Raw genomic sequence first — 16805 nt, 5'->3', positions numbered from 1 at the left:
GATATAGAAAGTAGCTTAAGAAAGTAGCTTATAAATATGTGTGTGATTGCTAAGCGAGTCAATTAGAAAATCGATGACCTATTTACATGTTAGCTTAAAGTTAAAGGATATTGATTCGTTTAATAATCGATTCAAGTTAGCTAGAATTGATGGGATTCAATCTTTTATCAATAAACTCAACACGAACTCTCGGCAACTCGGCCATTTAGCCTATTTTTAAAAAAAGGGTTTTCTGGAAGTGTAAAAATATTATAACGATAAAGACTTCCCAGCGCAGTCAAGCAAGATAGGATTCTCAACAGGATAAGTTCCGTGGACAAGGCGAGCTAGCATCAATGCCTTCCTTCCATCTTGTGCCGCAGGTTTTGCAAATAAAAACTTCATTAGATTATATATATGGGGATTTGTTTACAATAATTAAGAACTTTGACTTCCTCTTTGAAGTTCACAATTATCGAGACCCACAAATTAAATAGAACTTCAATATATATTATTGGTAAGTGATATATTGAGATCCAAAATTTAAATATTATTTCCAAAAGCTTATTAATATATGTTCATCCAATATATTTTGCTCTAAATAAAAGCCAATTAAGTCGTATTTCTATGACCACAAATAAAGCAACAAAACTAGAAATCGGAAAGTTAAGTCTTAACCTATCCTGAAGTCCTTGACAACCGTCTCTTATTTTCTCTCCCCACCCCCTCTACTCCCCTTATCCCTCTCTTCAACAGTTAGGGGCTACCATAAATGATTTCATTTATAATAAGCCCATTTTTCTCTCTTATTTTCAGTTTCTAATTTGTTTTCTTGTTTTCTTGGATAAGTTACTCTTTCCTTGTGAAAGTTTCTATTTCATTTATAGAAAGCTTACGAGCAAAATTCATTTATAGGTTTCATATTTTATTCATCAGCCAATCCAGAATTGGAAACCAACCCAGAAAAAATAACCAATTATTTTTCAATTACTTAAATTTCTCTTAAAAAAACTAAAAATTGAATTGTTCCAATGAGATCATATGAAAATTTCTTTAATGAAATTATAAATATCAATTTCCTCCCATGGAATGATAACTATTTAAATATATTATGCTTATATTCAAAAATTTAACTAAGCGTGACATAATATGATGCTTAAACTTCAATAAATACACTTATTCAACAACATTACAGTCACATAAAACAACTTGAAACTTAATGCATATATTCACACTCCATGTATAATTTATGTTGGGACGAGGGGGGAAGATGTTTGAGGAAGACTGAAATTCCAAAACTAAGAACATGAAGGCTCATGATAAAAGTGGTGATTCAATGGTAGCCAAGTCATCCTTCTGCTCATTCTTAAAGTGCGACTCAAATCTAGATCCCAGAGCAATAATCAGAGCTACCATCTGTATTATTTGGGTACAAGTAATTAGAAACAAGCTAAAGAGAAAAAATAATCTAAAAGTGATGAGGACCAATGTTGGTCGGAGATAGACTATGAAGAACAGAAAACGTGAATGTGTACCAGGGAGAACGATGAACAAACAATACTAAAACCTTTGCAATCAAAAGGAGCATCTTCGGATAAGAACAATGCTGAAAGTAGATAATTAATTAGTAGTAAATCAGAGACAGTATTATTTGTTGTGTTAATAGGAAATGACTCACAGGTTAAAGGGCTCATAGCAAGCGGCGATAACAAACTCGCAATTGATTGTATCCCCGCTACAAAACCTTGAGCTTTACCCTGCAATTATTGAAACCTCATCTTAACAGATTTAGAACAACAAATTGATATAGTATATAACTACAAAAATGTATTAATTTAGCTCCGTAACTATAATTATATGCTCTGTAAGCCACAACATATCTTGTAACACACCATATAGTAACGTGATATAAAATCACCTTCTCAGGGTACCAATTACCTTACATTATGTTATGAATACTAGAGGCTCTCGATGGTTTCTTCTTACACACATTGCCCAATAATGTTGGAAAATCTTATGTACTACCAATGTTTACTATATGTTCCTAGCTCGTTGTATACAACTCAAAAACCTCATTCCATCTCGTTCTTAATGATGCTAAAAAAGTTCAATACACTTGATCGGCTACTTTATTTTGACATATTACCAAGGCATACAATGTTCTTGACCATATTACTCCTCTAAATTATGATCCCACAAGAAAAAGGTCCTTTCTCTCCTTTTCCTTATAAACATTCATGTACCTTCACTCCTTTCTTTAATATGATTAGAAAATCAGTTAACATGTCTAAATATTATTAGAGTTCTATCCTTTTGAAAGTATCTTCCTTTCCCAATAGCCATATGACGATTAGAAATTTGGTGGAGAAACTTGAAGTAGAGAAGCTCATACAAACCTGATCATCAGAGCTTGATCCTTTTGAAATAATAGCATAAGTCTGCCAATCATTGATCATAGAATGATATTAGAGAGACATAAAGAATGTAGGTCGTGTATCACTCTTAGTGGAATTAACATTTATTACTCACAGAAGGTTTGACAAGCACAAATATAATTCCAAATGAAGCACTCAAGTATGGTACCTGCGACGTAACCAAAGTATTTCAGCACAATTAGAAGGTTATAAGATCTCTAATAAGGACTCAAATGAAGCACTCAAGTACAATATGTGCTACCTTGAAGTTCTTCCGTTTTCATTGGTTTCATGGAAGTTCATATTAATATTGATTTCCATTTCAGCATTTTTACCTTTTTATCTCCCACTTCATCCAATCCATTTTTCTCTAAACGACATTCTTTCTCCTACCGAAATTTAGAAAAGAAACCAATTCACTACTCTCTAGTCTCTCCCCCCCCCCCCCCCCTTTCTTGATATATGTGATACAAAAATCAGGAAATCTCGAAAAAAGTGGAGATAAGATAAAATGAACAACTCAACCAAAAGCCATTGAGTTGCTCCTAAAAAAGTTGCTTACCCAATGTGCCCAAGCCAAACCGTAGAACAATGCCTGTACGAGAAGACAATCGGTTAGCATAATTTGAACATACTACACTTTCTACCATCAATAGACAATTATAATCATATTTGTCACTTACAAATGCTATTGATGCAAGTAAGGCCACGCATAAAATCACTTTGTCACCCACCAATGGATTAATAAGAGGAAGCACCAATATCTAAGTAGACCACAAAAGTAGAAAATTCAAGCATTTAAGAGATTTGTACGAAGGAAAACATGTAATGATATAAGTTCTAATTAAGAAAATAATCTGCTATAAAATAAATGAAATTAATTAAGTCATGCATGGCATACTAAATAGCAAAAGAGAGAATTAAATATATTGTTTTCCATTTGTTTAGTACGAAAATAACTAAAGAATCAAGGAAAAATAATCTATGTTAGAAGTAGTACCTGAGAAATGATTGAAGCAGCTCCAACAACCATCATTATTTCAGAAATCTGATTTTTATCAAAACCAAAAGCCGCCTTCAAGTAATACTGCAAAGTATCATACATAAATTAATCCTCTTCAACAAAACTTTTACGATGGAATTTTTTTGGAAAGGTACAAAAATTTATAATGAAAATTGATGGTTCATTAAAATGAACATTTTTCAATGGAAAACACAATTCTTTTTAATTATCCTTTGTTTTATTGGTCACAAAAAGGTTTGAGAGGAAAGGAAACATAAAAATGAAGAGGATTGCACGGACTAGCAGGATAGTATGTCCTTCCTTCGTCCTTCTTTTATAATGGAAATTATTTTCGTCCTCGGTAAAACTACTTTCAACCCATGGGAAAATAATTTGTCCAATTAACAAAGCAAACCAAAGAAAAATGCAAGCAATGTCTTCAGAATAAGTTACAAAATACAAAGTCACTAAACGATTAAGAATCAACATTTCGGAAATTTACATGATGTTCTTTTCATAAGAAATGTGAATTAAGCTTCAATTATATGAATAGCTTATAGGAACAAACTTTGGTGGGATAAAATGAATATGACAGATTACTATTTTATAATGAAAAGATTGGCAGTTACGAGCTATTTGAATAGTTACTTTGTAACTTATAACCATAAAGAAGTCGTAGATTAAAGCATTATTCTTAAAGACTTCACATGTATGTATTTACCTTCTTCTTTTCTTTGAGGAGGGTTTTGTAATGTTTGTCCACACCAAATATTTAATCTTTTGTTCTCTTATATATACTTCTTAGTATATATGCTTCGTTTATGATAGTCAAGGGACCATCTCCCAATAATAGTTGATATTACTATGAGTCTTAACTTTTAATCACTATGTAGAAATGTACATAATTCTTACATAGCTGTACATTTCTCTTTTATTTTTTGTTTGTTCTTTTATGTATAGGAGGCTAGGTGTAGCATAGGAGGCTAGGTGTAGCTTTTATTGCTCTCTTGTAGTGTATAGCAGTTGTATAGCAGATGTACATATTTATATGGCAATGAAGCAAGCTTTCAAGGTTGAGAGCCCCCAACCAAATTGTTACGCCTCCAAACCCATTTTTATCTTCCTGTTGATTAGAAAAGCAAGATTAGATTTTTATTACATATTAAGAAAATTCTTCATGGTACCAGAGCTAACCAGGTTCTGTTTGTGCTGAAAATTTTCTTTTTGACTCTGGTTTCAAAGTTTCAAACTTTGTGATGATATATTGATGTCAAAGATCCTACCTTTGATATTTTTTTTCTTTCAAGATTAAAGAGTTAGATTTTGGTTCTGATATTAAGAATTTTTCGAGATGACTGAGAAAGGTGAGAAGAATGGGAAGCAACAGAACATCCCTTATGCAGATCCCTATTATCTGGGCAGCTCAGAACAGTCCAACATTGCTCTTGGACCCATAATTTTCAATGGGAAGAATTACATGAACTGGAGCAGAAGCATAAGGATGTCTCTTGGTGCAAAGAACAAGCTTGTTTTTATCACTGGTAAGATTCTCAAACCCTCAGCTGATGATGAAAATTTTGAAAGATGGTATAGAAATGACTGTATGTTAAGGTGTTGGTTGACTGCTAGTGTTACACCTAAGATAGCAGAGCAGATGTTGATTTGTAATAGTGCAAAGGAATTCTGGGATGAATTAAATGAAAGATATGGGCAGTCAAATGCACCTCAGTTATATATGCTAAAAAAGGAACTGAATGATTTTCAGCAGGATAACTTGAGTGTAGGTGAATATTTTGGAAAACTGAAGGGTTTTTGGGATGAACTAAGTAGTTTAGAAGGGTATCCAGAATGTACTTGTGGAGTCATGGAAAAATGCACTTGTGCTGTCATAAAGAAGTTAAGTGAGAGAGATGAAAAGAACAAGGTTATTGATTTTCTTATGAAGCTGAACATTGGGTATGACAATATGAAACAAAACATTATTGGGATGGATCCTTTACCCAGTGTAAATAAGGCATATCAAATGGTGCTTCAGGTTGAGAAGCAAAAAGAAATCTCTGGCACCCTTGAGGTTAACAATGAAGTGAGTGCACTAGCTATGGGGAAGAAGGTTTTTTCATATCCTCATCAAAGGAACAACGGGCAGAATGGAAACACAGGAAGATATGGAGCAAGGAGAGAAAGCAAGGAAGAAAAGATGAGGAAGATATGTCAATATTATAACAAAAGAGGGCATTTGGAGGATACATGTTTTAAGAAGAATGGGGCTCCCGACCGGTTCACAAATTTGCCAAAGCCAGGAGGGAAATATGCTGCAAATGTTGGGAGCACAGATGAAGGATATGGACAGGAAACTCCTTTTGACTATGATATGGAGGAAGGCACAAAAGAAAAAAAGGAAGATCCAGAACTCATAAGCAGTATTGTGCAGCAGGTGATGTTCATGATGAACAAGAATAAGCAACAAGGAGCAAGTAGTTTAGGTACAAAAGGAATGTCATGCAATTCAGCAGGTATGACATATACATCAAATATATGCTCTTATTATGATTTGCTTGATAAGAAATCATGGATTGTAGATTCTGGTGCATCTGACCATATAGGAAGTTGTAAGGAAATGTTTTCTGAATTAAGAACTATGAGCACAGAAGTAAATGTAGGAATGCCAGATGGAAGTACCAGAAAAGTAAGACATATTGGAACTGTTGTGCTTAGCCAACACATAGTTCTTAAGAATGTGCTGTACATACCAGGTTTTAAGCATAATTTACTTGCTGTTAGTAAAATTGTGGATGAAGGGAAGATTAAAGTGAATTTCACTGATAATGGATGTGTGTTTCAGGATTGTTTTAATGAGAGAATTCTTGGAAAGGGAAGAAAGATAGGAGGATTGTACAAGCTGGAGATATGTGAAGAGAAGCAAGCAGAGGAGAAACATGAAGTTTAAGAAATCTGTAATAGTGTAGTTTTGAGTGACAAGGCTACCAAAACGCTGAACTTGATGCATGAGAGATTAGGTCATACATCTTTGTCCAAGATGAAACATTTAAAGATTTGTGAATGTAAGGGATTAACAAATTATTTTTGTGACACTTGTTGTTTGGCAAAGCATCACAAACTACCTTTCTCTAAAAGTAGTTCTATTGCAAAGGAAATTTTTGAAATGTTACATGTGGATTTGTGGGGACCTTATAGGACCCCAACTATGACAGGAGGAACATATTTTCTCACAATAGTTGATGATCACTCTAGGGCAACTTGGACTCACTTATTGTCCAATAAGGAGGAAGTTAAAGAAATATTGAAAAATTTCTTGACTGTGTTGGAAACTCAGTATGGAACTAAAGTGAGATGCATTAGGAGTGACAATGGTACTGAGATTTTACAATCTGATTGTCTTGGTTTATTTGCTAGCAAAGGGATTGTGCATCAGAGAAGTGTTCCTGGAGTCCAACAACAAAACGGGAGAGTTGAAAGAAAGCACAGGCATCTGATTGAGACTGCCAGGGCTATCAAGATTCATGCAGGGCTACCAAGCAAGATGTGGGGAGAGTATGTGCTTGCTGCAACACACATTATTAATCTCCTACCATCTGTTGTGATAAGTTGGCAAACACCATATGAGAGGCTGATGAAGAAAGCACCCAGTTATGATCATTTGAGGGTCATAGGGTGCTTATGCTATGCTAGCAACACTCATAGAAAGGGAGATAAATTTGCTCCTAAAGGAACTAGATGTGTCCTTTTGGGATATCCTAATGGGCAAAAAGCTTACAAACTGTAGAATCTAGAAAGCAAGAAATTTTTGTATCTAGAGATGTCATTTTTAGAGAAGAAATTTTCCCTTTCAAGTAAAATTCATCTGATTTTGCTAAAAATCCAAACAGTATACCATTGGTGTTCAAGAATACAGATGATGATTCTAGTGACACCAATGGAAATACCCCTATATCTACTGACGTTTGTGTGCAGGAAACTGATCATGAAACTATGGGAGATGAAGATGTGCAAATAGATGTTTTGCAGGATTTAGAGGAAGACCATGCAAATATTGATGTGCAAGAAGTATCACCTAGAGTGGTGGATGCAGATATAAGGGAAGAAGTGATCGAGCAGCAGACCTGTTAGGGAAAAAAGAGTACCTTTGAGATATAAAGATTATGTCATGGAACAACAGCAGAAGCGAGAGAAAGGGAAGGAAAGAGAGGCTTCTGTTAACAGCAATTTTGTCTTTGGAGACTTGACAAATCTTGAGCACTATACAACAGAGTATACAACATCCCTTCACAATGTGCTTCAGATTAGAGAACCAAACTCTTATAAAGAAGCTTCTCAACATGAACAATGGGTGCAAGCAATGCGGGAAGAGCTAGAAGCTTTGGATAAGAATGAAACCTGGGATATTGTGGAATTGCCAGAAGGAATGAAAGCTCTTGACACTAAATGGGTGTACAAGGTGAAGTTTAAGTCAACTGGAGAGATTGAAAGATATAAGGCTAGGATTGTAGCTAGAGGAGACAAGCAGATTGAAGGAAAGGATTATAAAGCAACTTTCTCCCCAGTGGCAAAGTTTGCTACAGTTAGAATATTAATTGTTTTAGCAACTATCAGAAATTGGGTTCTTCATCAACTAGACATAAACAATGCTTTTCTTCATGGGCATTTAGAGGAAGATGTCTACTTGAAACCTCCTGCAGGATATAAAGGAGTTGAAACAGGGAAGGTATGTAAGCTAAAGAAGAGCCTATATGGTCTGAAACAGGCTTCAAGGTGCTGGAATTTGGAGCTTAAAAAGGTGTTGTTAGGACATGATTTCACTCAATGCCAGAGGGATCATTCTCTATTTTTCAGAAAGAAAGACACAAAGATTTGCATCATTTTGGTATATGTGGATGATCTTTTGATGAGTGGGGATGATGAGACAAGCATTGCAAAGATGAAGAAAGTTCTAGATGATTGCTTCACCATCAAAGATCTTGGGCATCTCAGGTACTTTCTAGGAATTGAAGTGGCTAGAAATGGAAAAGGAACCATGATAAACCTAAGAAAATATGCCTTGGATATTGTAAAAGATGTAGGGCTTCATCATTGTACCCCTGCAACTTTTCCTTTTCCAAAAGGTGTGAAGCTTTCCACTGACATAGGGGAGGTCTTGGAAGACCCTGAAGTGTACAGAAGATTGGTTGGTAAGTTATTGTATCTCAATCTGTCAAGGCCTGATTTGTGCTTTTCAGTGCAACAATTAAGCCAATATGTTAGTTGTCCTAGGAAACCCCATATGCAAGCTGCTCTTCATGTTGTGAAATATCTCAAAGGGACAACTGACATGGGACTTTTTTATTCGTCTACTGCTGAACACCAAATATATGGCTATAGTGATGCTGACTGGGGTACTTGCATGCATACTGGTAGGTCGCTTACTGGTTACTGTGTGTTCCTAGGCTCATCCCTTGTATCATGGAAAACTAAGAAGCAAAAGGTGGTGTCCAAGTCCTCTTGTGAGGCCGAGCTTCGAAGTATGTCACAGACAACCAGTGAGTTGGCTTGGGTTGCAGGCTTGCTTGAAGATCTACATCTGCACATTCCTCAACCCATTCCTCTTTTTTGTGATAACAAGTCTGCTGAATACATAGCTCACAATTCAACTTTTCACGATCAAACCAAACATCTCAAGTTGGATTGCTACTATATCAGGGAAAACATCACAAGTGGTTTTATCACTACATCTCATGTAAAAAGTACATTGCAGCTGGCTGATCTCATGACAAAATCCCTGCCTGAGTTTCTTCCAAGTTAGGACTTGTTTCTCTATCACAAGTCCAACTTGACAAGGGGGTGTAGAAATGTACATAATTTTTACATAGCTGTACATTTCTCTTTTATTTTTGTTTGTTCTTTTATGTATAGGAGGCTAGGTGTAGCATAGGAGGCTAGGTGGAGCTTTTATTGCTCTCTTGTAGTGTATAGCAGTTGTATAGCAGATGTACATATTTATATGGCAATGAAGCAAGCTTTCAAGGTTGAGAGCCCCCAACCAAATTGTTACGCCTCCAAACCCATTTTTATCTTCCTTTTGATTAGAAAAGCAAGATCAGATTTTTATTACATATTAAGAAAATTCTTCACACTAAAAATGATATTCAAGCACAATAATTTGTCGCGAGTCATACCAATAAGACACTGACAATTCCAGACATTCCCAACTCGTAGAAGAAAGATACCAGAGCAATCCCTCGAAGTGTTGGACTGCAATAAAAGAAAGCGTTAACAACTTTATTGTATATGTGAAAAAATCAATCCTTAAGAACATTATACAAGCAAATTAGTAAACTATATGGGCATATAATGCAACCTGTTAACAACTACAATTGCAGCGTGTTTCATAGCATTGTATCGCTGCTTTGGAGATGTCATAAACTTGGATAACAGTGATGACTGCAACTCCTCTCTTTGTCTTTGCTTGACAGTTTCCGGTAGAAAAAATTGCATATAAACAACCGCAAAGATCAAAAGAGAAACTGATACCTGGGAATTTTAGGATAATATTTTCCGTAGTGAACAATAATTTACATAATAATCTCAAAGATTCGGGAGCCATAAACCTCAAAAAGCTAAGTTTGAGAAAGTCTCGAAATAATCCTGAGTTTGCTATGTGGTGCTCAATCGTGAATAAACTAACAATGGAGTGATGGATGGGGTTTAGTTTCTATATATATATTGTTAACTTTGTATTATATAAAACCCTAGAAATTAATTTCTTCCCAAGCCATAGATTTGTTGAAAGAAAGTTCATCGACAGTGACAATATATATCAAAGTTCGAATTGTTTGTAATAATCTTTCATCTTCTAAAATAGAGCTGATCATTTTGGCCCGGCCTGCGGGCTCGACCTGATTTTGGGCAGAATTTTTTGGCCCGCGGCCGGGCTCGACCTGGCCCGATTTTTTTGCTTTGGGTGGTCTTTGGGCAAGCCAAAAATGACTTTTTAGTCTATTTTTTTTGGCCTAGTCCGATTTTGACCTGAACTAGCGGGGTTTGGGCACAAAATTTTGGCCCGGTCTAACCAATGGGCAAATTTTTTTAGGTGCGGCCCGACCATGATCACCTCTACTCTAAAATAAATGAAATACTTAACAATTTAGCCTATTTTAAAATAAATGAAACATTAGTTTATTTGACATTTACTTTTCTATCTCGATCACGTGGGTCCCTCTTTGTAATTTCTCCTATTGTCTCCTCTCCTAAATCCCTGTTAAATCCCACTTACGTTTCATATATTTTAGAACGGGGTAAGTATGACGAATGATAATAGACAATAAACATGCAAAAAGTATGGAAGTGCCTGAAAAATGTATCTTTCCGGAAGAAATCGAGCCAGCACATTTCCTAGTACATGTGATGCTGAAAATAGACCAGTGATCCAACTAAATGTAGCGGCTCTTTTGGAATCCTCGACGACATCGGCCTATAAGAACATAAAACGTTACAGTATGAGCAACTAATAGTATTTATTGTTTCAAAAAATTCAGATGATGAGTTGAAGCCTTGAAGGGTTGTTCTTACAGCATAGGCAACTGTGATGCAGAAGATACTCCCGTGGCTTATAATCTGGGAGATTGTTCGAAGAACATAATAACCATAAACAACCTCTCTAGATTGGTTAATGGCAAGTAAGGCTGTAAAATATTAAAAAGGACAAATGTTTTTAGGATTGTATTTAATAATGAGATAACGAACAGTAACACTAACAACAATATATGACTTCTAGAATTATAAACGTGATTTATATTATATGGTTAATGAAGAAAACTCTTTAGCGAACTTGAATTATAAATTAAAAATTCTTTTTAAAATGCATCTAGTGGGAATTGAACCCCCAACCTTGAGGTTGAAAGGGTGCTCTCCTTACCACTAGGCCAAGTACTACTTGGTAATTAAAAATTCTTTTAGTTGAGCTTGATAGAGTATAAAATTATTTATGTGAATCCAACCAACCAAAACGTCCTAGGTATTACCGGGTACACAATAATTTATTGTGCATTCAAATTGACTTTATCATACAAAAACTAACTATTTCAGAAAAAATATCGACATATCATATGGAAACTGACTATATCAAAATATTGACTGTATTATACAAAAACTGACTATATAAAAGGTGATTATATTTTTATACAAAAATTGACCATATCAAAGGAAAACGGACTATATCAAAGGAAAATAGACTATATCAAAGGAAAACTAACTATATCATATGTTTTAGGTGCATAATAAATTATTGTAAATCCAGACACGCAGTTTATTCAAGCTTTTACATCAACCATAAGCTTAAACTTTCGATTGAATTAGTCCTTTATGAATTAATTAACTTACTTTATAATTTTCCAAAGAACACTTTAGTAACACTTTAATCATTTTCTCTATATATTGTTAATATATGATTAATTTGTAATATCATAATTAAAAAAATTGATTCTAATAATCTAATTTTTCGACCACCCTGACCTGTTCAAATAAGTTGGTGACTAGTAGATAAGGTTAATTGGACACATATCTTGTTCTAATTCGTTCTAGTTTAATTAATAAATTTTAATTTTAATTAATTTAACCAACATAAATAACCACCAAACACCACCCTCATGACACCACTGCCAACGACCCCCATTTTGCCCCACACCACCACCGTAGAGCAACACTACTACCAACCACCACCAAATCTCTGCATAGCCTGCCCTGCCACCCGAATCGAATCACCCCTTACCATGACATCACCCCACCAAACCACTGCCAACCACCCCATTCCATCAATCTTCGAATTGCGTAGGATGTGGAATGTTTTTTTTGGTGGAGATGTTAATAATTCGAACTCTAGACCATGTTGTCAGACGAGAAACATCATCTTCAATAGAAAACAAGAAGCTGCAAACTGAGGACTAATTCCAGGAAAAAGCCTGAGAAACTAAGCTATTTTATGGAGTTTGAAGATAATTCTTTATTGAATAGTACAGAAATCCAAGTCATCAATATAGACAAAAGAATGTTCACAAACTTACAATTACATGTTTTACAAAAGAACTAGTTTTTAAACCCAGGCTATGCCCCGAGTAATCATAATATTCATTTATTAACATTTTACTTTATAAATATAACACCAAATATTATTTGGTTTGGTGGTTAAAGTTTTAATGTATAAGCTTGAGGTCATGTGATCAAATCCTATAAGATTTATTTTCTATTTTTTTTATTGTATGCGTGTTTTCATATTTAAACACTATAAGGGATATCGCCACGCGGCGTAGTTCCTTGCTTAGTAACTTAATGTGCATTTAATTCCCTTCCCAAATATATTAAGGAAAACTCAACATTTAAATGGTACAAATATGATAATATAGACACTTAAAGCATGATCAAAAGTTGATTGAGATGGTAATAATGTCACCCATAATATCGAGAGGTCACGGGTTCAAATCTTATTACAAGCTAATTTTACTTTTTTTTAATTGACATGACTTATGTACACGTTAGACAATTCTAAGTGGAGTAACAAAGGTGTCACGTGTAGAGATGGCAATATGGACCCTACCCGGATCCGTGGATCCAAATCAATTTTTTACGAATCTGGATCCTCAAATTTTGGACCCTATGTGTTACGTAGTAAGAAACTAGTAAACTAATACAACAACTCCCAACTTCGGATTCTTAATTTGGAGACTTGTACAACAATGATTGGCTCGGATCCCGGTGCAACCCTTCGACCAGCAACCTGCAAAAAGGGACCCACCCTGGAGGTTTGGATGGTATTTCCCCCTCCGATGCTTAAGTCAAATATCAGGGATATGAAGGAACTTTTAGAGAGAGAACGTAGATAGAGAGAGAGAGAATTTATGGCAGAATAACAGTACTATGCTCTAAAAAAACGTACCTTTCCCCTGATTTCAAGGACTATTTATACTGTTTGAAATGACTGTTGTACCTTGATGTCATCCTAATTTGGGAGCATCTGATTGGCTGAGCAATAATATCAGGACACGTGGCAAGTGCTGATTGGTCAATACATTTTACCCTTTAGCTGAATCAGGCTTTATTTTATTAGGCCTAAGTACAATTTCAGGGCCACAAGGGAGCTTTTCAGTACACCTTTTCTTCAGAAAAGTGTACTTTTAGCCCAAAGGACCTGCAGGCCTTTGTACTTTTCTTGGCCTAAGCGAATGCCACATGTAGGGCGGAAGTAGCGCCATGTGTCATAAGGGTAGCCGCTAATTTTTAGGCTACAACATTTGCCCCTCAAAAGAGGGAGTTACCTACTAGGCGCCAAGACGGTTGATCTTCCTCTTTTAACCGACCTGGAACTGCCATCTTCTTTTTTAAAAAAGAGGCGCCATTTTGTCGGTTTCCACAGGTCAACCCCTAAGGGAAACGGTTACTTTTACCGGATGTGGGGGTCATTTTCACCCCTCTATAAATATGTGGCCTTGTCGTTTCTGGAATCATTTTAACATTGCTGAGAAATTTTCTAGAGAGAGAGGCTCTGCAATTTTTACTGAGTTTTTTAGAGAGAGGATTTACTTCCGTCCAAGCTCTTGCAAACTGCTACTCCGCTCGTCCGAGATTTAAACTCGTCTTTGACATTCGTCCGAGCTTTCATCTACAGGTATTTCTTCATTCATTTCCTTTATATTTTCAAGCATATTTTAAGAAAATGGATTCGTCCTCTTCATCAAACAATCCCGGCCGCTCAAGGGTTGGTGCTAACCCTAGAACAGAGGGCCTGACTTCCTCGGCATCTTCTAGAGTTGGACCTATCTCGGCCGGACATGCATTCTTTTTCTTTAGTCATGGACGTCATAGTCAGACGACCGAGTCTTTACCTGTGCAGGGTAATCTGGCGCGCGTCAAGCAGACGGCTCGTATCAGAAGAGGGGTTAATATGCCGGCCTCTAGCTTAGAAAAGGAGGCATCAATTGGACGGATTCCCGCTGATGGAGAGCGAGAAGTCCAGAGCCCTCGTCCTGCCAACGTAAGCCCTTCTCCTGACTTCGTCCAGGAGGAATTTAAAGTTCAGGGCTCTCCAGAGCCTAACCCGTCAAATCCAAGGGCGGCCTCAGATGAGTCAAATGAGGCCGAAACCTCTTCTGTCGCCGCTAGCGACTCAGACGAGCCATCCACTACCTCTTCTGAGATAAGGCGGCGCCTTGGCCCCTTGTCTGACCCTAGATACATCATGGCCGAAAGCGGCTGGCTAGGACGAGTAGGTCGCCATCTTGACCACCTTTCTTCGGCCATACCATGCCGGGGTATCGGTTTGTTCTTCCTGGCCGGGAGGACACTATACTTAGTGCTCCTGCTGGCCATTTTACTGTTTATCGTCTTGCCTTAGATGCCGGACTGCGCTTTCCTCTTCATCCCTTTATCACCCGACTTATTTATTACTACAACATAGGACTTAATCAACTTGCCCCAAATTCATGGCAAAACATAATAACTTTCATAGCCATCTGTGAGTTTAAGGGCGTAGACCCGTCCATGGCGGCTTTCTCACAAATGCATTATGTCTCCAAGGTTCCCAAAACTGTTAATGGGGCTTGGGTTAGCGTTTGCAATCGGCAAGGCTACATGACGTCTTGGGACAAGGCGTCAAAGATGCATGCTTGGAAGGCCGAGTTCTTGTTCGTCCAAGCTCCGAACGAGGCGATAGCCAGACGGTATCGCTTTACTAGCCGGAGCGCTACCAACACTGGACGTACAACGTCCTTTCTGGAGCTGGAGGACAGCTCGGCTGAGCAGCTGATGGAATATTTTAAGGTCTCAGAATATTCCATCGATGACATCTCCTTCAAGGGTCCGTCCAACTGGATCCCTTTCAAGGAGATGTTTTATAGCGATGATTTCTTGGTCGCGGCCGGTTTGAGGCTGGCCGCGGATAGAGGTATACCCTTCGATAAACTCTAAGTAAACCCCTTCGTCCTAAGTTTGAGAATTTCACCATGCTTTCTTTTCTTATGCAGATTCAGCCAAGGCGAAACTGAGAAAGTCTTGGAAGGCAGATATGAGTGCATCCAAGTTCACCGACTCCCTCTAGAAAGAGTTCAGCAAGACTGGTGCTGAAAAAAGAACAGATATACTGGTACAATCTCTTTTTCTCTCTTTTTTTTTTTTTTGGACGAATTACTTTTTCGAAGAATCAGAACGTCCTGGATGCCTTAGGACGAGCTCATGCTTCAAGGAGCAGAGCGTCCTAGACCATCTTTGGACGGTTTCCTTCTGCCAAAGGCAGACCGTCCTAGATGCTTTAGCACGAGCTCCTGCTTCAAGGAGCAGAGTGTCCTAGATAATCTTAGGACGATTTCCTTCGGCCAGAGGCAGACCGTCCTACGATTCTTTTCTTTTTTGGACGAGCTTCTTCGCCAACTTGAACTTGCCTCGGTTTTCTTTCTTTTTCTGGACGGGCGCCTCCTTTAAGCGAGCCCCGTCCAAAGAAATAAAATATCCCTTGCCGCTTTCCTTATTGACGTGGCATTGTGTTTCAGAAAAATGCCCCAACGTCCAAGGCGTTGGCGGACAAAGCGGCATCTAAGAAGAGGCCAGCCGGAACTGGCGACGCTCCTCCACCCAAAAAATCCAAAGGCTTCACGGCCAAGAAGAAGAAGCCTTCTCGGCCGATTCCCAAAGTCGAGATTGTCATCCCGGCCGAGGATGATCCTCTAGTCGTTGAGGAGAGGGCTTTGGTTACCTACACCGGCCCTATCGATCAATCTGAGCAACATGAGACGGTTGCTCCAGCGGACGGATCCGAGGTTAAACCTTCTCATCCGGACCCGGCTTTGGACGGATCTACCTTCATTAGACGAGTCGCCACACTGGTAGGGCAGATGCCGGAGGCTTTTAGGACGGCCTCCCGTTCTTCTAGTGAGTCTTATTACTCAAATATAGTTAGAACATTGTGGGTTGGCGGGGGTCCGATGAGTCCGTCCAACAAACAAGCCGTGGTTTTCCGTACGAAATATTGACGAGTCTCCTCTTTCAGATAAAGGGAAAGGACCAGCCCCTGACGGCTTTCCCATCCTTTCAGACGATGAATCTTCTGCTGCTTTTGGGAAGATGTCACCGGCTGACCGCGAGAAGCTCAAGCTGGAGCTTTTCAAATGCTTCCCTGAACCTTACATCAAGGGGTTGAGGGGAGCATCATCAGGACATGTCGGCTACATGTCTCAACTTGCTGCCGAGGTACATCCTTTTTTTCGACGCTTGTCTTTTATACTTAGAACTTTTTATCTGCTTATACAATCGTCCTGACATTTCTTCGTCTTATTTTTATTATTATTTTCAGTTATTTGCTCGCAGCATGATAACTGAAGACTGGGCAAGATTGCTCAGGAAGGAGAATAAGAAGCTCGTCCGTGACGTGACGG

The 16805-nt window shown here is 37.7% G+C and overlaps 1 protein-coding gene across 2 annotated transcripts in view; it reads right to left on the bottom strand.

Annotated features, from left to right (window-relative positions):
* Positions 1-1129: 1129 nt before the first annotated feature.
* The window catches only part of LOC104896330 (uncharacterized), a 33611-nt gene continuing 17935 nt past the window's right edge, over positions 1130-16805 (bottom strand). For both annotated transcript variants that reach the window (XM_048647484.2, XM_010683069.4), the window contains exons 3-14: positions 10960-11072; positions 10739-10861; positions 9749-9921; positions 9567-9642; positions 3394-3480; positions 3077-3157; positions 2956-2988; positions 2509-2562; positions 2376-2417; positions 1658-1736; positions 1515-1585; positions 1130-1395 (exon numbers count right to left, since the gene is read on the bottom strand). In XM_048647484.2, the coding sequence (XP_048503441.1) occupies positions 1294-1395; positions 1515-1585; positions 1658-1736; positions 2376-2417; positions 2509-2562; positions 2956-2988; positions 3077-3157; positions 3394-3480; positions 9567-9642; positions 9749-9921; positions 10739-10861; positions 10960-11072 (1034 nt within the window). In that variant the 3' untranslated portion in view covers positions 1130-1293. The remainder of the gene's footprint in view (positions 1396-1514; positions 1586-1657; positions 1737-2375; positions 2418-2508; positions 2563-2955; positions 2989-3076; positions 3158-3393; positions 3481-9566; positions 9643-9748; positions 9922-10738; positions 10862-10959; positions 11073-16805) is intronic.

The sequence above is a fragment of the Beta vulgaris genome, chromosome 6 (assembly GCF_026745355.1).
Source record: "Beta vulgaris subsp. vulgaris cultivar EL10 chromosome 6, EL10.2, whole genome shotgun sequence".
Taxonomy (NCBI): domain Eukaryota; kingdom Viridiplantae; phylum Streptophyta; class Magnoliopsida; order Caryophyllales; family Amaranthaceae; genus Beta; species Beta vulgaris.
Note: the sequence above shows the minus strand (reverse complement) of the source record. Positions and strands in the feature narration are given on the sequence as shown.